Genomic DNA, 23395 nt, shown 5'->3' on the forward strand with positions numbered 1-23395 from the left:
ACTCACAGTTATTTACTTAATATAAATATTTAACTCTGATCGACTTTGAGTTTGTCAAGTAGCGTAGAAATGCAATTAAAATGTGCTTAGGTACGTAGGGATTTTCTCCTTTCCCTTGCCTTTGCCTTTGCCTTGGCTTTGTATGTGCCGTCATCTGCTTTTAGTAAAAGAATCAACTACTTTATATTTGTTTGGTTTTTGTCTCATTGCAGGAAGCGGAAAATGCCATTACCGCCATGAATGGCCAGTGGTTGGGCTCACGTTCGATACGCACGAATTGGGCAACAAGAAAACCGCCGGCGACAAAATTGGATGGTAAGCAAAAAAAAAAAATTAAATAGCAAATAAAATTTTAAAAAGAGTAACAAAAAAAATTAAAAAGAAAGTATTTTATTGAAGCAAAGAAATAATAATTTTCTAATTTTAATTTACAACAAAAACACTCACTTTCACACACACAAATTAAAACTAAATTTATTCTTTTCTAACCAATCGACACTTTTGCGTTTACAATTCCAATTTTGTTACCTTTTCGGTTTATTTTTGTTGTTTTCCCTTTAGTTAATGCAAAACCTTTAACCTTCGATGAAGTGTATAACCAAAGCAGCCCCACTAATTGCACTGTCTATTGTGGCGGCATCAATGGCGCATTGTCCGGCTTTCTAAACGAGGAGATATTGCAGAAAACTTTCTCTCCCTATGGCACAATTCAGGAGATAAGAGTATTCAAGGACAAAGGATATGCTTTTGTGCGGTGAGTTTTAGCAAAAATAAAGTAAAATTTAAATAAAATAAAAAATTTTATCTCGTAAAGTAAAAGTACGCAAAAAGCGTAGGTAAGCGCATGTACACATAGACACAAGCTGTCTCACTTACATGCATATACATATAAGGAGGGACATATATTAGGATGGCCAGAAAAAAAATATTTTTCTTAGAACAAATTTAAAGGACGACGAGGTCCCTTAAACTGGTTCTATGACTGAAATTATAGTCGCATGTATTTTTATTTTTCATTGTCTCTTTTTATCAGATATTTACACGAGTCTCCAATGGCTTGAAAATTACCATTCAAGTCCTGTGGATCGAAATTTTACAGATCGTTAATATTTATTCTCGTCTTTCAATTTCTCTTCCCAAATGCCGAAAAAATGATACCAAAACAAAAACAAAGATTAGTAAATATTTTTTTAATATAAAAAATGGTCGACGTATAAGAATTAAAAGGTGGGTGAAAAAATTTCAAGAAACCGGTTCCGGTTTCTGGTCGAGAATAGAAAAAGGCAGATAGACTGACAAGCACGAAACTGGATGTTCTCTTCAAAATATTACTGCTGTAGTGCAAGATGTTGCTGCATAAACTTCCACATCGATATCTCGCCGTTCTCAACAATTAGGCACCCCACTGTTCGGCGTATTTTACCCGTATCCTGATCAGGGTATACATTTTTTACGTATAATTGTCAATAGTCGTATTTTAAATAAAACTAGGGAAACCTGAAAGTTCTGGCCCAACACCATTAGCAACAATGTGCTGTGGAGATCAACGAATGAGGAACCCATTCTATGGCATATCAAACGCGGCATATCAAGTGGCGATGGATAGGTCGCAGGCTCAGCAACCCACCAGATAGCATCTCAAGAGTGACACTGGACTATAACCCGTAAGAGAGCAGAGGTCGCAGTGGGCCAAAGAATACTTGGAGAAGGACGATGTTGCGCGAACTAGCAGATGCCAACATCTCATGGGACGGTGCAGAAACAACAGCCCAGAACCGTGCAAGATCTAGAAAACTTATCGAGGTCCTATGCTCCCGAGCGGAGTGAACAAGCAAACAGATAAATAAAAAAATTTGAAACAACATCGTTTCTTTGAAAGATTCTGTGTTTTAAGGCTTCTGTCAAAATTTTTCGAAAACATTTTGCGATGTCTTTGAACTCATCCGATTTTAAAAGACCTCCAAAAACGGAATTTTTTACAAATAAAAATAGTTCTTAAAAATTAAGATAAAATAAATTTAAAAATTAATTAACATAAGCTAAAATATCTGGCTAAATATCAAGCTAAAATTTCTGAATAATTTAGAAAACAAAGTTCCACCTGAACCATTGCGAAAATAAAACTTGGAACGCTAATGAGTTATATTTCAAAACAATGAAAAGAATGATAAAATACCATATAATACTGGCTTAGCAGTCTAAATGGATCAGACCTGAGCTGAGTTATGAAAATTTTTCAAGCAACAACAGCAAGACGCGCGCCGCAAATAGGAGGATGAGTAGCTCGGCCAAACACCCAAAAAGGGATTAAGCGCCAATTAGATATTTTCATATATTGAAATCTTTCTCAGTTTATTTCAGAAACTTGATCAAAAATATTACAATAGTATCTTGATGCCGTGAGTTCAATTTTTAAACATTTTTATACAGACCTTTTAAGTTTAAACCACTTAATCATCTGAATTAATTTTTATTTATTTTTTTAATTTTAGTTTAAACTTTTTAATTTAAATTTATGATTTTCTAGGCTTACCTAACATTTTTTTTTAGTTGCCATTTATAATTTTTTAAGTTCAGTTTTAAATTACAAATTTTTATTTTACAATTTTTTTATTTTAATTTATAACTTTTAAATTTTTATATATAACTGCTTCGCTAGGCATATCAAAATTAGAAATGAATAATGAACACTCGATTTAAATTCACTCTATGTGTATTTATTCTTTTTTTACAATATAAAATTAATGTTAATTTTAAACTTAAACTAACGCAAGCCTTTTCGTAAACTAAATTTTTTGTTTTGCCCTGAGTTGTGGTATAAATAAACAGAACTGATGGCTTTCCTACACGTGAACATGATACATAGGTATAATTGTCCGTGGGAGAAGCTTGGATATTCTAAGTCAATTCCGCATAATTCCAGCGATTGTCCTTGTGGTTTGTTTATTGTCATTGCAAATGCAAGACGTATTGGAAATTGCAATCTTTTGAAGTCAAAAGCTAAATCTGGTGGAATCAGCGGAATACGCGAAATCAATACGTCTTCTCCTTTGAATTTTCCTTTTAAAATTGTTGCTTCAATAAGATTATTCATGACCTCTCTGACTGCTAATCTTGTTCCGTTACACAATCGTGGCTGATATAAATTTCTAAGTAAAATAATTGGTGCACCAACTTTCAATTGTAAGCGATGAGCCGGCAGTCCAGGTAAATCCAAGGAATTTAAAAGTTCTGTTGGATAATTTACAGCGTCATCTTGATTTATAACTGTATCAATTGATTTAAATGTTACAATCTCACCAGGCACATCATTCAAAATATTCGCATTCAATTGACCAACATCCTTATTTCTCGCAGCCAGTATTGCTCTTTCAGCCATATTTGGAAAAACACTTGAAACTAATTCTTGTTTTGTGTGTGCGAAATTACAAAAATGATCTGGCAAAGTGATTAAGCCAGTAGAAGCATCAATAGAAATTTTTCCATTTCCTATCTTCCGAAGTTGTCTTGAAAATTCGTAAAATTGTCTACCTAAATGCATGAAAAAAGTGTTAGCATAACTTTCTCGAGTATATAGACATACAGGAGGATTTATTTTTTTACATTTTGCTCGTCGGCTTTTGCGTTTTCTCTTCTTGGTTTTATATTTTCACCACAAAAAATTACGCAAACCCATGAACAAAGTTATACCAATAGAAACCTGATCTTAATACTCGAGCTACCATCAAATTAACACATTTTATTTTTTAAAAGAACATTTATGGCGACTGTCAATCCATATTGATGTCTGTGTATATTCTATTCATTTGCGTGTATTCTCATTCCGTATACGTAATGTCCGTATAAGGGAAACACGCAAATATTGTATTTTTCACACTTACACAACGAACGCATACTTTTAACGATTTCTTTAAAACTTTACATAAACCATTTATGGACCAATACCAATGATCTGTGAAAGTTTGATTGAAATCGGTGAATGTGTTTAGGCGTGAATCGGCGACTAACGAACACAAAAAAACGTCTCCATTTTTATATATAAGATTTTTAAATATTAATTTATATTTTTTTTTTCACTTGAATTTATACTTTTTTAGTCTTTATTTAATTTTTTTTTTCAATTATTATTTATATATTTTTAATTTTAATTCATAATTTTTATTTTTAATTTGTAATTTTTTAGTTTTAATTTATGATTTTCTAAAGGGTGTTTTTTTAGAGATTAGATTTTTAAGATGAAATAAAACGTATATAATTTAATGTTATGGCCAAGAATTTAGCTTTATTATAAAGATAAGGGTTTGCCATTATGTTTTAAAAATGATTTCGGGCAAGTGGTCGCGGCGGCTGGCTCGAATAAGTTTCAGCCGAGAGGCCCAATTTTCGACCACTTTTTGCAGCAATAGGGGCCGTATGTCAGCAATAATGCGCCGAATATTCTCTTCCAAGACGTCAATCGTCTCGGGCTTATCTGCGTAGGCAAGCGACTTCACATAGCCCCACAAGAAATAGTCCAGCGGTGTTATATCGCACGATCTTGGAGGCTACGCCACAGGTCCACGGCGCGAGATAATGCGCTCACCAAAAGTTTCCTTCAATAAATCGATTGTTGCGTTGGCTGTATGGCATGTAGCACCGTCTTGTTGGAACCAAAGGTCGTCCACATCAACATCGTCCAATTCAGGCACGAAAAAGTCATTAATCATGGCTCTATAGCGCTCTCCATTGACTGTAACATTATGGCCGGCTTCATTTTTAAAGAAATATGGACCAATGATTCCCTCTGCCCATAGAGCACACCAAACAGTGACATTTTGAGGATGTAACGGCGTCTCAGCAATGGCTTGTGGATTATGTTCACTCCAAATGCGTCAATTTTGCTTATTGACATACCCATTCAACCAAAAGTGAGCTTCATCGCTGAACAAAATTTTCTTGTGAAAATCGGGATCGGTGGCCATCTCGTTTTGGGCCCATTCACCGAACGTGCGACGCGCTTGATCAGGTGTAAGTATATTCATTATGAAATGGCAAACCAAACTGAGCATAAATCAAGTAACATCTACGAAAAAAGTAGTGCCAACTTGAAAACCTAACCTCTAAAAAAACCACCCTTTAGTTTTACATTACATTTAATTTCCATTTATAATTTTTTAGTTTCAGTTTTTAATTATAAATTTTTATTTCAGAATTTGTTTACTTTAATTTATAATTTTTAAATTTTTATGTCTAATTTTTTAATTTAAATTTATATTTTTTTAATTTTAATTTATAATTTTTAGGTCTTTATTTAACTGTTTTTTCAATTTTAATTTACAATTTTTGAATTTTATTTCATGATTTTTATTTTTAATTTCTAATTTTTTAATTTTAATTATCAATTTTTTATTTTTTATTTATAATTTTTTAATTTAAATTTATATTTTTTTTTATTTTGATTTCAAATGGTTTAGTCTTAATTTAACTGTTTTTTCAACTTTAATTTACAATTCTTTAATTTTAATTTATGATTTTTTTTTTTTAATTTACAATTTTTTAATTTTAATTCATGATTTTTTACTTTAATTTATAATTTTTAATTTAAATTATGAATTTTTTAATTTTAATTTATAGCTTTTTAGTCTTAAATTAACTGTTGTTTTTTTTTTAATTTTAATTTACAATTTCTTAATTTTAATTCATGATTTTTATTTTTAATTTATAATTTTTTAATTTTAATTATAAATTTTTTATTTAAAATTGTTTAACTTTAATTATTAATTATTTATTTTTAATTTATAATTGTTTAGTTTCAATTTATGATTTTCTAGTTTTACCTTACATTTTTTTAAATTTTATTTTAATTATTATAATTTTTAACTTAAATTGCAAATTTTTTTTATTTTTATTTTTTATTTTTCTGAATTGAAGTTTTTAATTTTAATTTATAACTTTTTATTATTAACTTTAAATTGTTTTAATTTTAATTTATACATAACTTTGTTTAGCTTTTTTTTTTTGGCTTGCATGAAAAGTGATGCACCCTAATGCGTATGTATGCACTTGAATGTATATCTATGTATACGTAAAACATTCATGCATAAAATACCTGCGTTTATGAAGGCAGCAATACACAAAAGTGTGTAGTTGTCGCAGCTATGCGATTTTTTATTTTTTACTTTATTCCCTACTAACTTATCTACCCCAGCATTAGGGCAGCTGTATGTGTGTAGTTGTGTATGCATACCGTATTTGAAAATAGTTGCATAAGCTGTGTGATACTTTCGATTTAGTTTATAAAGCAAAATTGCAATATTAAAATTTTGTGATACCTCGCTGGTGTTGCAAGTTTTTCCCCCAAGGGCAGACAGCAAAACGCATTGAACGCATAGAATAGCCTCAATTTGCTGAACAATTACGAAGTAAGAAATATATAAAGTTTAAGACGCTTACACAAGTTCTTTAAGTTAAGCGGAATTTTATTTTTTTGTTTTCTTTTCTTCTTTTTATATTTATGGCTGCTTAGCGAGCTTTTAGCATTATCGTAGGATATCTAATACCAAATGACATTAAAAGATAATAATTTTAGACTTAGATTTAGAATGTCCAGCAATTGATGCAGCTCAGTAAGATGAAAAAAGTTGGTTTTAATTTACTGAATAAAACTTTATGGGAAATTCATATTTCTGATTAACAAACAATGGCTGCGATTTACAATTTTTCATTAAATAGTTTTTTCTTCTCCCCTTTAACAAAAAACAAAACTTAAATTTAAATTTGATCAATCAAAAATACATTTTTTTCCTATTAATAATATTTTCAATTTCTGCAGTGTCGCCTGTAATAACCCGTAATCTCTAATAGTCACTAATGACCGACCACTGCTTGTCGAAATTAATCTTTTAAAAGGGCGCCGAAGTTTTCTGTATCAAAATGTGCAGCAAAGGGTTTAAATAATTATTGATTTCACACACCCAAATATTCCTAAAAAGTTGTATAAGTATTTACATCGCGAAAGTCGGTATACGCACACATAAATACGTCTGCCTTTTCTGCAACTTTTTATTTTATTTTTACCCCTGCTGCCGAACGTTTTAGATGAGGCAACTTTTAGAGCCTTTTACTTATTCACATTCCCTTTTCTACCGTTTCAAGTCAGGTTTATTAATTAATTGGGTCCCTTTTACTAGTTTGCCATTCTTACCTTTAATAAAAAACATCAATCAATCATTTTACAATTAACCCTAAAATTTTCTAATTCTCATACTCGCAGCCATTAACCTTTTTTTGTTTTTCTTCTTCGCTTGGTATCACCAATGCTGGGGGCCCTTTTGTCCCTCTGTTAGCAGTGCTGCTGCAAAAACTTTCAGAGCTGTTGCGTTTATATTTAGTAAATAGAGCAGCTGTAGTGTGTAAAGGTGTGGCAATTAAGTTCCGGGAGGTCAGTTATAACTCGGAAACAGACAACACAAAACGGTATCCTGCTTTTGAAAAGAGGATACCTTTTTTGGGCTCGAGTTAAAGTTTTTTTTTTTTTGTTTTTTATCTTTTATGTTTTTTACCTTTTTTTTTTTTTGTTTTCGTGTTTTTTATTATTTTTGGGTTTTCGATGTCTGTCGTTACTAGCGCGTTACCAGTCATATGAGGGTTGCTATTTACAATTTTGGTCTAAACAATGGAAAATTTATTATGGGTGGCTGGAAACGGTTTTATTGCTTTTCAAAATAGTTTCCATGATTATCACTTTTGCATTCGTTTAAACCAATTTGCGAAGCCTTTGTCCAGTTGTATTCCCAACGTGTTTTTAAAATTATTCGACTCAAATTTGGTACAAAAAAAACTCAAAAAATAGAAATTAAATGAAATATTAAGGGGGGAGCCTGGTTTATAAGGTCAAAAAAATCAATTTTTTTTTCATTTTAAGCGATTCCTAATATATTTCAGAATATTCACACAAAGTTACAGAGCCTAATTCTCAATATTTCCGTAGATACAAAGCCAAAGGTAGGCGAGCGTTAGGTAGTTACGCTGTGACCGGACATCTTCTTTTCTCGACTTTTCATTTTTATGATTTCTTTGAATTGGCGTACATGAATGAAAAAAAACTAATGAACCTTTTGAAATGAATCATAGCTTGTTCCCTTCAGTATTAAATTCTCTTCTATTTGAACTAACAAAATAGATAAAAAAAAAAATTTTTCAGGATTTTTATTCCAAGTTGAAGTGATTTTTTTTTTTTTATAGAAAGGCAATTTTTTCTTTAAAACCTCCAAAAAGTTGAAATTTTGGAATTTCTCCAAGTTTTCTTAGTTCATCTAGAATAAAAAATCATGATAATTAGAAATCCATTTGAATTTTTTGCTTTAGATAATAATTACGAGCTGTATCTTGTACGCCAGTGGAAACTCCAGCGTTGCAGCGCTCTACTAATATAATTTCTATGTTAAACATTTTTTTCAACTTATTTTAACCAGTACAAAAATTGTTTATACTTTTTAAATGTTAGTGCACATAAATATAAATATAAAATAGAATATAAAAAACTTTGCAGTGCTAAATTAATTTTTTCCTTAAAAAACAAAATCGTAAAGAGATGCAATTTTTAGACCTCATAAACCAGGCTCCCCCCTTAAAGAAAAATTTTCGAAAATGTGGCGTGTCAAACCCATTTTTCAGTAAATGATTGATAGTTCACATTTCCAGTTGGCATTCGGGCAGCATCGCCTGCAAATATTGAAAATTTACCGCCAAATTTAATGCTGCGGTGCTGGAACAGCAACTTAAACTTAAACTTATTTTTGGGTCGAGTATATACTACTATATAAGAGTAAACCGTGCCTTGCCAAGAAATTTGTGTTAACAGTTAATTAACAGAATGAACTACCCATTAATCTATTCCGCGCACCCATAGCCGATGCACCCAATTCAATGAAGATTCCACAAGTAATCGTATGGTTTGCTCAAGCAAAAATTATTAAAATATATTTAATAAACTTACTCAGCATAAATTGGCTACATCTATATCGCTACATATACGAGTACATATGTGCGAGTAATTTGAAATCTTATTAATTCTCTTCATACTAATGCCCATGTATGTGCGCAGCCTCACGATATATGACACGGCGATTTTACTTAAAAACTTCGCTCACATCGCCGATATTTTCTGATTATTTGGATTTCATTCCCGGAATTTGTCGGTGAGCGAAAAGCGGCCAAGAGAGTAATTTCCTGGTATTAGCTTTTTATGTTCTGACGGAAAGCACTCGCTAGCTGGATTCTGATTTTCGTTCAACGATGTTTTCCTGAGGCCGCCATATTGTTAATTTTGAAAAAAAAGTTTCGATCAGGCACACGATTATACATTAATAAAAGTAGTTTCTCTTGTCTGACTGATTTTAGAAGAATCTCCAAGGTCTTGTGATGATCACCGCAAGGGACTTCTGGAGAAACGGGCTCCACACAAACACCGATAGCTTTTACACTTATAAATATTTTTTTTTGAAATTTTTCTAAAGTAAAGTCGAAAAATTATGCAATTTACTAGCAAAAAAAATTATTGAAAATCATCATTTTTTCCAGCCTATGACCAACCCTAACCCTTTAAGTCCTATTTAAACACATTTCAACTCATTTTGACTTTTGTAAGTTGATGGATTTTATTTATTTATAGAAAACCTTGTTGGAAGGACTATCCTCAAAATAGAAAAGCTTTGTGTAAATCGAACTATGCTGTGCATAGTTATTAGGAAACATACATATTTACGGATTTATTTTATAAGATATCGACATTTGATATATTCCGAGAGTAAGAACTCAAACATTACAAGAATTCTGTAGGCCGATATTCCCATGGTTCAAGATACTGCACCTTAGGATTGGGCAGATATGGAGAAGCGCTTACTGTGACGGGATTTTGCTCGGCGTAAGAGAGTTGTAACTTAGAATTTGCCAAGCAGTCCAAAGTGTCCGTAGTAGCACTTGTTGGCAAGAGTGATTTTCCATTGAATTTCAAGACTAACATTCTTGCAAGTGCTAACAGTGCCCAAAGGTAAAGCAAGTAATCTAAACATGCCACTTACCACTAGAGAAATATAAATCTCTGCAGTAAGGTGGATGTTTTTTTTCGATAGAGTATATTTTCTTACCTTCGTTCAGCGACAGATCTAGTGGAACGTATCTGAAAAAGTCAAATTATTTTTAGCGAGATTTTTACTAGTGCTAGTAGGTGGTAGTTGGTGGACGGCGTAGCCTAATGGATTGGTACGTGATTACCATTCGGTAGTTAGGCTCGAAACTCCATATATGAAACTCCTAATGATGAAAAAAATTGTATCCTAATAGCGATCGTCTCAAAACAGGCAAAGGCAAACTTCCGAGTGTATTTTTATCATTAAAAAACATCTCACAAAAAACACTTTCCCGTTTGGAGTCGGCTTAAAACTGTAGGCTCCTCCATTTGTGGAACACCACCAAGACGCAGACAACAAATAGGTGGTGGACCTGAATCAAACACCCAATAAATGGTGTAAGCGCCAATTAGATGTGTATATATGTGAGGTGGTAGGAACGTAAAGCTAGTGGTTAAATACTAGAAGGATATGTTTAAACCAAAAACATCGATCTACGAGCATCATACTGTAAGATCCGACTATTATTATTATTTTTGTTTTCTTTGTGGGTGAGGTAGGATTCAAAATGTCTTCGCACTTACAGCGACTGCCGTCTACTGCGGCGATTGATGTGGCCACTTAAGCGATCCCTCCTCTTCTTCTGGAGAGACTCCTTTCCCAGAACTATTGGCTATGGGAATAAGTTTCCGCCTTCGTACAAGAGGTTCGACTGCTGATACTGTTTCTGTATTCGCTCTAGTAATATACTGGTGATTTGAAGGTTTATATGTGAGGTTTCGATCGCAGCAGCTGACATTGGTTTGAAGTGTGAAGATCCCTTTTTATCTGACGTCAAAAATGTCTACGTTCGTTCCGAAAAGCACCTCAGAAGGGTTTCATCTATTATGAACTCCTTAAACCATCTAAAACCATCACTCGCGATCGTGACCGACTGCAGCTAATGCGTTTGGATCGAGCTCTCAAAGAAAAGAGGCTGGAATCAGACGGTAGACGGTAGATGTCACAAACTTATTTTGCTGCATGACAACGCCAGGCCACACGTTGCTAAATCAGCCCAGAATTATTAAGAGGAACTGAATGGGAAAATCTTGCCCTACCCGCCATATTCCCCAGACATTCCACCTTCGCATTACCATCTGTTCCGATCAATGCAGTCAGCCCTTATCCACTTCTTAAAAGAGCATTGCAAACTGGCTCAATGAATGGGTCAAGTCAAAAGAACTCGAAGTTTTCGTCAGAGGAATCGGTATGCTGCCTGAAAGATGGAGTAAAGTTGTAGCTTTCAATGACTCATACGTCACATAATATCTTCTATTATTTAATTGTTCAAATAGTTCCTAACTTTGGCTAATAAAGGACGGAAACTTATTTCCATACCCAATACGTTCTGCATAACTTCGAGAGGGCACAGAACGAGGTCCATAAACCAGTTCTATTCACCCACGTCGGAGTCCAAAATGCCTGTAGCCAGATTCATGCTATAGTCTGGTCTTCTTATGTCTCTGTTGTACTTCCTCGCTCTATTGTACCTCGCCGGAGCTTATCTTTTTTCTCCGTAATACGCCTTCAGCAAATCTTTTAATCACATTCTACTTACCATCGCATTCAAGCATTTTGCCGATTACATTGGTCGGCGCGATGTTGCTAATCTGCTTCCTTAAAACATCTCTTTCTGCGAATCATCAGTCGCAACTTAAGAACATGTGTTCGGCGTCATTCCGCGGTGCTTCGCAGTAAATTCACTTGAGGTCGCCTACCTTACCCATGCGGTATAGGTATTTCTGGCAGGATCCGTGGCCTAAGAGCAACTAAGTTATGAAATACACCCCTTCTCTCAAGTTCTTTGGAGCCCATTTGCCTATTGTAGGAATCAGCTTTGTCGTCCATCTGCCACTCGATTCAGTGCCCCACCAGCTTTACCACCGCTGCATGGTTTGGCTTCTCCGTTCCGTGACGTGGCGTGCTTGTTCTTAGATCCACGCATCCAATCGTTCCCGGGCCATAAGATCGTTAGGTATCTCCCTACTAATCACAAATACTGCTGCGCCTGAGACAGTGCAGTAGGCTGAAGCAACTTTGAGTGCCGCTGTTCGTTGTACAGCCTCCAATGCTTTGCGTTTGGTTTTGCAGTTTAGCGTATGTCTACATATTTCGCTGTAGTAAAGGATAATTGAGTTTGTGGCTGCCATGACCAGCCTTCTTTTACACCGATGTTCGTTATTAGTTTGTTTACCATTCCCATAATCTTTGCTGCTTTAGTAGCCGCTTGCCGTTTACGCGCCAAGAACGTAAGCCTGCAATCAAGTTGAATGCCCGTTTTTGAGTCTCTAGTGACGTGTCGCTTAGTTGCATACTGATCCCGAGTGGCATGTAACATCTTGTGATCGGATTGACTTCGGTGTTATGTTTGGCGAGTTCCAGGCCATATTCATCAAGCCAAAGTTGAGTTCTAAATATGACTTGGATCAGATCCGACTATAATTGATTAAGATATGATGAAAAATTTAAAAAGGTGACCCAAGTTTGGCCAAAGAACACAATTTTCTTCGAAATTAACTTCCAAAAATATTTCAGACTGCATCTCACTTTGTTTTTTGTAAAGTGGTACGGTCAAATATCTTATTCCCTTTGCTTTTTTTCTTTATCCGACTTTTTATTATTATTACTAGGCCATAACCAACAGAGATATATTGTGCAAAGCTGGCTGAAGCACCCTATATTTTAAGACTTTTTAAAAAATTGACCACATTCTGGGGTTTATTGTTCTATAATTTATATGAATACATGGCGCTTATTTTTGTTGTTTCGCTAACCGATAGAATTTCGCCAGTGCTCAACCAACTTCTTCTTCTCACACTTTCTGGAAAATTCTTTAATGTGGCCTTAAGTAAGTCCATAAAGAAGCTGAATACCAATTAGAGAAATTTTCGCCCCTTTTTTAGGCTAGACAATCAGGCATTTCTTTTCCGTTCTATCCCTCATATCTAGGTACTCAACTTGTGTTCAAGTTCCCTAACTTGTTGAGAAGGTTCGGGTAGTCACTAAGGTGATTATAGTTGATAAAAGGCTTTTCAAACCCGCCTGACAATCTGGAAGTATGTAAATGTGGGTGCTCTCATTTTTCTAGGGAAACCTTTCCTTACACATATCTCAATGGGATGTGTTTCTGTCTGGAAGATTATTGCGTAAGCAGCCATTGGAATATTTTATTAGAATTTAGGCCGGTTAATTCCGTTCCCTCTTCTACAATAATCCAATTTCGACCTATCAGTAAACCATAGCTGGAAGCCAAGTCTGAAAATGATAGAATTATTTTTCTAAGCTGCACATTTATTAATAAGAACTTGAAAGTTTCTGAAGAGAATGAGTTTGGGTGATAATTTATCAAGCCTAGAAAGGAAATGAGTATGTCAAAAACCATCTAAGATCCGACTTAGTTAAGATAAAGTTGATTGCGCGGTTTTTGAGTCCACTGAAGTAGATATCATCAGCTTGCGACAAAAATTAAACGCTCTTGTGGTCACAGGCTTTTAAGCTTTCAGCTCAAATTATCGTACCTGGCACCACATAAAAATGGTTAGCGATTATGGAGTCTCTCTGCCTAAAACTTTGTTTGGCACATAGAAATCATTCAAAGTTCTGACGGAGCGGTCAAAGTTTTGCATTTACACCAAATTCAGGTGACTCCAGCTCTTATTGTCGTCCACTGAAGGATGCTTTCTGTTTTTTTCGCCACTCTTTGATTTCGTGGGCTAGATTTCTTCGTCATCTAATCAAATAAATTTCTACGGCCTTTTGTGAAACATTTTAAGTCAACTTAATATTTTCGATCTACTAAGCGCTAAAGTCGTGGTTCTAATAAAATTCTCAGCCTTAATTTTGGAATCCATTTCAAAAAAAAATTTAATAAAAAATATTAAATATGACGGTGAAAATACACAATTTTGTAATCTAGAAGCAAAACCTGCTAAGGGCAGATAAGTTAATTCATCTAAAGTGAAAACTGATTTCTTTATAAAGCTAAAAACGCCTTTTTATTTAATTTTTTTTTCTACTTCTTTATTGTTGTTATTATAGCTGTTCATGTTTATTTATTTTTGTTCTGATCTTACGACCTTTTGTTGGGTTATATATATATGTTTGTATATGTGTGTGTATGTAGTAGGCCAAGTTGTTGAACAAAGTACTAGAGCGCCCGACCCCCTTTCACACCCAGCGTTAAAGTTAATGTTAAAGTGTGTGTGGGTTCTTTTTCCATTGTTGCTGTAGTTGCTATTTACTGTTAGTTGCTTTCATGCATTTCATTATTGTTGTATCCACTTTATTGTAAAGTTAGTTGTATTAGTAGCTGGTAGCTGGTAGCTGGTAGCTTTGTTTTCACTTTAGTTTTCCTTTGTTTTATTTTTACATTAATGTTATTGTTGTTTTCTGTTCTAGTACTGCGTTGCATTGTGTTGCAACGTTTGCCAACATAATGAGCTTGGAGACTTGAAATACCGAGGGCGATTCCTGGCTGGCAGCTAGCAGCTGTAGCTTTTGTTGCAGCCAAAGCTATTGGATTGCTTCTGATTTTACTGCTGCAATGCTTATAAGTTTTATTTTGCACCAGCAGACACTACAACAAGTACGAGTATTACCACACTAGTGCAGAATGAATGAGTTTTAGACTGGTACTAGTCCGTTAGAAAGCAGTATAGTTTGCGTCACAATTTGAGCAGCGTCACTTCTAGTAGATCCAAACTAACTTTTGCGTGAAGGATTTTTTTATTTTTTATTTTATTGTAATATATAATAAAGGATTTTCCAATAACAGGTGTTATGAATGGATGGATTGCGCTATCGCGAGATGATTAACGATTTTTTATGGCCGGAATGGGATGGACAACGTTTATTTTCAACAAGACGGCGCTACATGCCACACAAGCAACGAAACCATTGACCTTTTGTTATAATGTTATTTTCCACTATTACGAGTAACGGCATACCTTCCTCTTTATAATGAAATAAACATCCGATCATTTAAGGTAGTAGTCCGGTGTAACGACCGAAATTTCGACGTTTTTTCATGAATCTTTTTTAAAAAGAAAATAAAATGCGATGGTTTTAAGTTTTTACAGGTTTTTATTGGTGTTTTAAAGTACAATATATAAAAAATTTTTTTAAAGTTAATTTTATATTAATTTGTTTAAAATTTTTGACGTCAAAGTGGATTCCTTAAAAAAAAGATGAGTTGGTTCGGGGAAACACACAGCCTGCCAAAGGCATCTGAAATAAAAATTTCAAAGAGATTATTATTCTGTAGAAGTCCCGAACCTAAAATATACATAAAAAAACAAAAACAAAATGGCGGACTTGTGAAAAAAGTTCTGAAAATCTAATTTGTTTCTTCATAAATTGTTTAAATTAAATAGTTTATTATTAAAAAATTAAATGTTTTAAAGGTCCGGGATCTGGATATGTGTGTCTAGAATAACGGGTTAAATTTTTAGCCAAATCGGTTGAATAGTTTTGAGTCAGTGATTCCCCGAAATTTCGAAAACATGGTTTTGAGAAAAACGCGTTTAAAAACGGTCGGAGCAGCTGCTGCTGGCGTGTCACACGCTTTCATACACACTACGGCGCGCTCTCTTATTTTAGCTATAACTTTAAAAATAATTAAAATTTCTGTCTGTTCTTTATAGTATATTTTTAAGATGTTTTTCTTCCGAAAAATGTAAAACAAAATTCGATTTTTTGAACCCGTCACACCGGGCTACTTCCTTATATTAAAAAATAGCATTTTTCTTTGAATATCAAAATAACACCTCTGTTTAGAAAACCCTATATTTAAAGCTTAATGGCGTATATCCAGGGGTGAGAGGTCCCTTAATTGGTTGTTGAGATGAGATGATTGTATGAGAAGCAGAAATGCATTGATAAAATTGCTACTGCCCCCCAAGATGATGCACGCTATTAAATGAGCTTTTTTTTATTTAAGATGCCAAAATTTTCATAAATCAGTCAGCACTAACTTTTAGCGAAACTGCTTATTTCTTACAACCGTTGCCCAGTTCTCTTCATTTGAGACTTTTTTCAATAAAACCACTTAAATGTTTCCCCTTTTTCCGGTTTATTTTATAAATTTAAACTGTTTCTAATCCGTATCAGCCTTTGCCTCTACGAAAAACATTATTTTTTTTTACTTCAGGTACAATTCGAAAATTCTTCGAAAAAAATACTTAACAAATCAGCAAAATAATAATCCAAGCAATAGTCAATAATAATAGTTAAAAAGTGCCAGTGAAAGAGAAAATGAATTATTATTTTGTTGAAAATCGTTTTATTACTCCTGCACAGCGCCTTTGGATTGACATTATTAATCCTTTAAAACGTGCAACGAGAATCGGTTCCCATGCTGCCTTGGTATTTTCAAATAACTGATCCAAATTGGTAATATTTTGCGTACTGAGTTCTTTTTTATGTCGTTCCGAAGATGTTATATTGGATCTAGGTTAGGTTTGGTAATGCTGGCTCATATGTGAAAAAATCTCACATAGGCTTCTAGTGTCCATTGTGTTAACAATTCTATGTGTATGGAAGATATATTTGTATACAATTCACTACGGACGTCTTTACGAGTTTTAACAAACCTTTCAGCCTTTTATCAGCAATCTCCTTCAAGGCTGGAAAACATGCGTCATATGGGATGAGACAATGTTTCGTCAGAACTCCAACCAATATTTTGCAGTCTTTTCTAGAGAGTCATAAAATAAAACTTGCAGTTTTCATATCCCAAGTCCGTAGCATAATTTTGGCAGTTTTTGTTTCTGTAAGGCAGTGAATACCTGCCTTAGCGAGCTCGTATTTGCTTCTATTTACTTCGCCCTGGTATCCAGTAAATAGTGACCGCCCATTTCCGCAGAGTTCCTCTATTTAGGAGCTGTATTCTTGGACACATTCCGAAAGAACCATAATTGCTTAAATAGCCTCTAGACTACAAATGAAAATGTTTGTCTGAATATTAAGAGGAGTTAGTTCCAGAGCTAATTCAGCTGCTTTTGTTGCGACATAGATTTCATCATGAAATATACAACAGTAATCAAGGAGTCTAAAAGAATGTTGCTGTGATCAGAAAGCCACTGTAAGAGTTGTCCTGACATCTTCAGTCTTAGAGCAAATATTTTGGCTGAGTTTCCTATTACTAGTTTGATTGAATGCCAGTTGATCTATGTCGGTACTCGACAGGCTCGAAGCACTACCCAATCCAGAACAGTGATCAAATTGTTTTCGAAAAAATTTATTGCCACACTAAAAGTGTGATTTGCATAATTTTCTTAATAAATTTTACAAATCACCTGAATTGACCCAACACTGTTTCAAGGAAAGCAGCAACACCCCCTTATTGAGCATCATTCGTGCATTATAATTAGTAACACGAACTGAGGGTAGAACATTGCAAGTTTTGGCCACCGCTCGTTTACCTTGCCACCTGAATCAACTCTATTTATTTTAGTTTCATCGCTGACTAAAATATAACGCCACTGATTTTTAGTCGAAGATATTTGTTCTCGAGCAAACTCAATTCGGGGTTGTCGTGACGATGCTGTTGGCAATGACTTCTTACGTGACAATCAACCGTGAGGGTCTGTTTCTGCCAATCGAAGCCCAACTCTTCTTTTCGTTATTGGCTTTTCCAGGAGAATAAAAGTTTCTTGATGGATGTCAGCAGCGCTTTTCTTGGAATCCAGTTTTGACAATCTAACTATCATACCATCAATTAAGTAGTCTTTTGCTCTTTTTTCTGGGAACGTTTTTTGCTGTATTTTTATACTTAGAAAAAGGTTTCAAAGCATTAAAACCCATCGTTTTTGAAACGTTTATTTATGTTGAAATATCCCGGTCGGATATTATGGTATTTTGCAACCCAATGATTGCTTTTCGACAAGATGGATGGAGTAGGAATACTTCAGATACTTACTTGTTTTACTTATTTACCAGTTATAATATAAAACAGAAACCAATTCAAAAAATTTTACACGAAGACTGAATGGTTCTTAACTATAGCACCGGAAATGTTTAAATAAAACAAAACAGAGTTAAATTTCAGGAAAATTTATTTTACCTCCTTCAAAATATGACCCGTCTGAAGCAAGACACATGTGCCACGTTTAACCCAGTCCTCCATGCACCCCTAGTAGGTCGACGAAGGGATGGCCTTCAGCTCCTTCGTTGCATTCCCCTTAATCTTATCTATCGACTGAAATCTCCATCCACGAAGTGGTAACTTTAACTTGGGAAACAAAAAGAAGTCGCACGAGGCCATATCAGGTGAATACGGTGCTTGCACGATGATATTTACTTGGTGTTTGGTATAATAATCCAGCATAATTTGGTCTCGGTGCGATGGCGCGTTATCATCATGCAAAATCCAAAAATTGTTTGCCCACATTTCCGGCCCTTTGCGACATACATCATCTCTCAAACGCTTCAAAACCAATAAATAATATTCTTTTTTGACTGCTTGGCCCGATGAAAGGTACTCACGGTGCACTACGCCTTGGCAATCGAGGAAAACAGTCAACATCACCTCTTCAGTACTTTTTGATCATAGGGTATTTCTCATAAAAATATCAGTGCTCCTACTAAAATGCGAATCATCAATGCAAACCCTTCAATTAAAATAAATAAATTAAAGCATTTCAATGAATAGGAACACAGTAAATTATTCAAGCGCAAAAAGTACCGTTACGGCCCGTACTCGAAAAAATATGCACAAAGTTCTTAAGTATATTTCAACGGCTGTAAGTTGAAATCTGATAATAAAATCAGTTAAATAAGCTTTTTGTGATTATGGTAAATTGAAGATATCGTACAAAGAATGATAAATTACGTTAACGTGGCAGGCGCTGCATCTAGCACATTTATGTCAAAAATGGTGGTCCGTCGTGATATCTCGGTTTGTCTTATTATTCTTTCTTGAGGTATCCAGTGTGTCCAGTGACGAATCTCGTTAGCTCCTTTAAACTAACTTATTTAGAGTAACTCAAAACAGAATCTCGAGACACCGAAGTATATTTCTGGGCAGCAGATGAGAGATGGTTTCTTCCTCCATATCCATCTCTCAACTTCTACGCCGGCAATAAAAAAGCCGCTACCCAATTTTCAGATTTCACTGAGAGCCCTATTCTTTGTTAATATATAGTTCAATGTTATCTGAACTTAGAGATATTTCTTGGGATAATTATTTTTAAGTTTTTTTTTTTTTATATTTAAAAATTAATTGTTTATTGAGATTTTCTTAAGATAATTTTTTTAGATATTAAAAAAGGTTTTGTTATTTGAATTTTGAGACATTTCTAGGGACAACTATTTTTTAATATTTATTTTTATATTTAAAAATTACTTGTTGTTATTTTATTATTTTTTAATATATTAAAAATTAGTTAATGTTAACTGAATTTTCAGATATTTCTTGGGATAATTTTTTTTTAAATTTTTTTAATATACTCGTACTAAAACCTTGTTGTTATCTGAATTTTGAGATTTTTCGTCTGATAATTATTTTAAAATTTTTTTTTATTTGTTAAAAATTAGCTGTTGTTATTTGAAGTTTTATATTTTTTTAAGATATATTTTTTTTAATCGTATTAAAAATTAGTCGTTATCTGCATTTTGTGATTTTTCTTAAGCTTTTTTTAAATATATTTTTTATATATTAAAATTTAGTTGTTGCTATCTGAATTTTTAGATTCTTCTTGGGATAACTATTTTTTAATATTTTTTTTATACTCATATATATCAAAATTAATTATAAATACAATTCAAAAACAAATTTCTAAAGGTAACTAGCTGATAGTCCTTGGCACACTTTTTTTCTTGTTTTATTCCTGAAAAACTTTCTAATGGCAGGTCGTTTTGAACTTCACCAGAGCAGATTGAAAAGTTCTTTGCAGTAAATCAGCTGCTTAAAGTTGTTTTTTTAGAGTTCTAACCATAGGAAAAGAATTAGTTTCATCTGATATGCGAATTATCTAAGAGCAGAAGTAAATGGTGGTGTGAATTTGTTCCTATTGCTGATTTAGCTCCTAGCAAAGTATTTCCGCTAAACAAAAATTTTGCATGCAAATGATTTGTTGTCATGGGCAATGGTCTTAAAGGCTACTTTCTATCCATATTATTCTCTCGTTTAGCCAAAACAGTCTCTTGGAAATATAATTTTTTGGGGGTTTTTTTAAGTATTTTAAGAACATTACAAAATTTCACTTCCTTACGCTTCTAGCGCTTCGCCATAGCAGCATTTTGAACTGATTGGTTGGACATATTTCCATATAATGCGAAAAATTATGAGAATCCCATTATGAAACTTCCAGCTCTTACTGTGCATAGTTTCAGCTATTAATAAAAAAACATTTAAATATAAGAAAAAATCTGACAAAAAAATGTTTTTGGCAAAAACTAAAAAAAAAATTATATTTTTGCCAAAAAAATTTCCAAATATAATATCCAAAAATAGGTTTGGCAAAAATTAAAAAAAAAAAAATTATTTTTGACAAAAAAATATTCAAAAATATTCCAAAAAAAAAAAAATTATAAAATTATAAATTATAAAATTTATAAAAATATTAAAATGGCCCCTAGATTTGTGAAGATTTGAAGAACTCTACGCTACGATTTTCGTAGTTGAATTAATCACAAAATTAACACGTTTTTTTTTAATATTTTTTACTGAGCAAAGTTTCAGCTATTAAGAAAATAAGATTTTTAATATAAGACAAAATCTGATATAAAAATGTTTTTGGCAAAAATTTCGAAAAAAAAATTATATATAATATTTAGCAAAACAATTTCCAAAAATTAAAAAAAAATATATTTTAGACCAAAAATTTCAAGAAAATATAGGTATATATTTTTGCCAAACATTTTCCAACAAAACTAAAATTTCGGTAACATTTTTTCCCAAATTTTTCCGAAAAAAATATATTTTTAAAACATTTTTTTGCTTTATGAATTTCGAAAGTTATCAAATTTATAAAAATATTAAAAGGCATTAAGAAATTTCACTTTGAAGAACTCTACACTACAATTTTTGAAAGTCAATAAATCTCAAAATTATCACGTTTTTTTAATATTTTTTTTGAGCAAAGTTTCAGCTATTAAGAAAATATTTTTTTTTAAATCACAAAAAAAAAATTGGTTTTGATAAAAAATTTCAGCAAAAAAAATTATATTTTCGGCAAAAATTTTCCATCAAAATTATATTTTCTGTAACAATTTTTCCAAAAAAGTTAAATTTTTTCAACGTTTTTTTAATATTTTTCACTGAGCAAAGTTTCAGCTATTAAGAAAATCTCAAATCTCAAAAAAAAATTGATTTTGACAAAAAATTTCAGCAAAAAAATTATATTGTCCGCAAAAATTTTCCATCCAAATTATATGTTCTATAACAACTTTTCCAAAAACGTTAAATTCTCACAACATATTTTTTTATCTATTTCAAAAGCTATCAAATTTATAGAAAATTAAAAAGGGCCCAAGATTTTTCTCTTTGAAGAACTCTACACTAAAATTTTCATGATTGAATAAATCTCTAATTTTGAGATACTCAAGTCTAAAAATAAACCAATTTTTGTACAATTGCCGGCAACATCCAAATTACTTCCATCACCTGATATATAATCGCTAAATTAAATTTTTTTATAAAAGTGCTTTTGATCATTCAATTTTAGTGATTCTCAATGAATCCCTTGAGATACGGTAAGTTCATTGTTGCATGAAAAGTCGCTCTTTAAGCGTCCTTTATTTTTTAAGAGTGGGAATACAAAATAAGAGCATTCCAATGACGCCTCTTGGTAAGGACTTCCAGTATTGTGCGAAAATTTAAGGCTTGCATTTTTTTTTCACTTCTGAAATTTTACCCATTTTTACTGAAATTTGATGACAATAGTATTTGCACTACATTAAACATTTTTTGTGTTTTCTATTCTGCTAGAAAGGAGACAAATTCTAATGCGTGAAAAATGGCTGAGAGTTCATATGTCCGAAAACAATTATCGCAGTTTTCTATATAAAATAATCGAAAAATGTTGATCAAATATTTTGTAATTTTATGTGCCAATTCATACCATGTGCCTAGCACACTTTCGCCCCTCTGTTGTACCAGATTTTCTTTTTATTCCTTGGCCCGCTTTGCCGCATACTTTTACGGAATTTTGTTATTTTGAAAAATTAAAAAAAAAAAAAATTGTTAAATGCTGTTGTAGACTTATTTCTAAATTAGCAGCAGGCTTAAAAGTTTTCGTTTAACTAATCGTCTAATCTAACAATTTAATATCTGCTAACCAACAGGGCTTCAGGTACAGTCACGAATCTCTTTTTTTCTCAAAACTCAAAATCTTCATTTGGTAATAATTTTCAGGTCAATACTATAAAACTGTTGACTGAAAGTTGCTAGATATGGTTAGCTCCTAAATTCTGATTTGAATATTAAATGGCTTGAGATTTAATTAATCTTTTTTAATGAATAAAATCGCCTACTTGACAATAAGCCCTTACTTTCCTTCATTACGTTCTCTGATCCTCCCCAGGTTAGTATTTTAAGCCACCTGCTCCTAATTTTCTTCAGCGGCATTTCTGGTTATTGTAAAAGTGTGAAATTTATTTTCCAACAACACGAGCTGAAAAACTACAATACAGTTGCAAGTCACTCAGCCAGCATCAATCGTCATCCAATCAGACATTGGCGACTTTGTTGCTTAGTGTCCATTCTGCGTCCGTTTTTCATCAGTTTGAGTGCAGTCACGTAGTGCCGAACTAGCAGGAGGCAATGCAATTCTTACACTAAAGTTGTTAAGCATATGCATACATTTGGAATATACACACACACACATAGATATGTATATGCATACAACACACTATAGTTGCCATGTTGACACAAAAGGCCGCATTGCACTGATGCACTGAGATTGAGCGAATCACGAATTCCTTGGCCGATTGCACAACTTTCACGCTTTGTTCGCGCTACTAACTAGAGTACTTCAATTTTGTTGTTGTTTCTAGCGTTGTTTTTATTGTGCAACAGCAAAAGTGCAGATAAAAAGAGAAGCATCCCTCATGCATTAATTTTATATATTGACTTTAAATAAGAGTCATCTAAAAAGCAATCTAGTAAATTACCAACGGTTTTTTTTTTCGCTTGTAATTTAAAATCTCAATTCCCAATTGCTTTAAGTAACTGAAGTTGGTAAATAGCAGCACTTAATGATATTTAATGGTATGTACGGGTACTTTGAGACTACGTTTAGTGC

General features: G+C 33.1%; 1 protein-coding gene across 1 annotated transcript in view; it reads left to right on the top strand.

Annotated features, from left to right (window-relative positions):
- The first annotated feature begins 218 nt into the window (after nt 1-218).
- Nucleotides 219-23395, top strand: part of LOC128855080 (cytotoxic granule associated RNA binding protein TIA1) — a 36402-nt gene continuing 13225 nt past the window's right edge. Inside the window, exons 1-2 of the mRNA XM_054089695.1 lie at nt 219-315; nt 562-754. Coding sequence (XP_053945670.1) covers nt 237-315; nt 562-754 — 272 coding nt within the window. The 5' untranslated portion in view covers nt 219-236. The remainder of the gene's footprint in view (nt 316-561; nt 755-23395) is intronic.

The sequence above is a fragment of the Anastrepha ludens genome, chromosome 2, assembly GCF_028408465.1.
Source record: "Anastrepha ludens isolate Willacy chromosome 2, idAnaLude1.1, whole genome shotgun sequence".
Classification (NCBI taxonomy): Eukaryota; Metazoa; Arthropoda; class Insecta; order Diptera; family Tephritidae; genus Anastrepha; species Anastrepha ludens.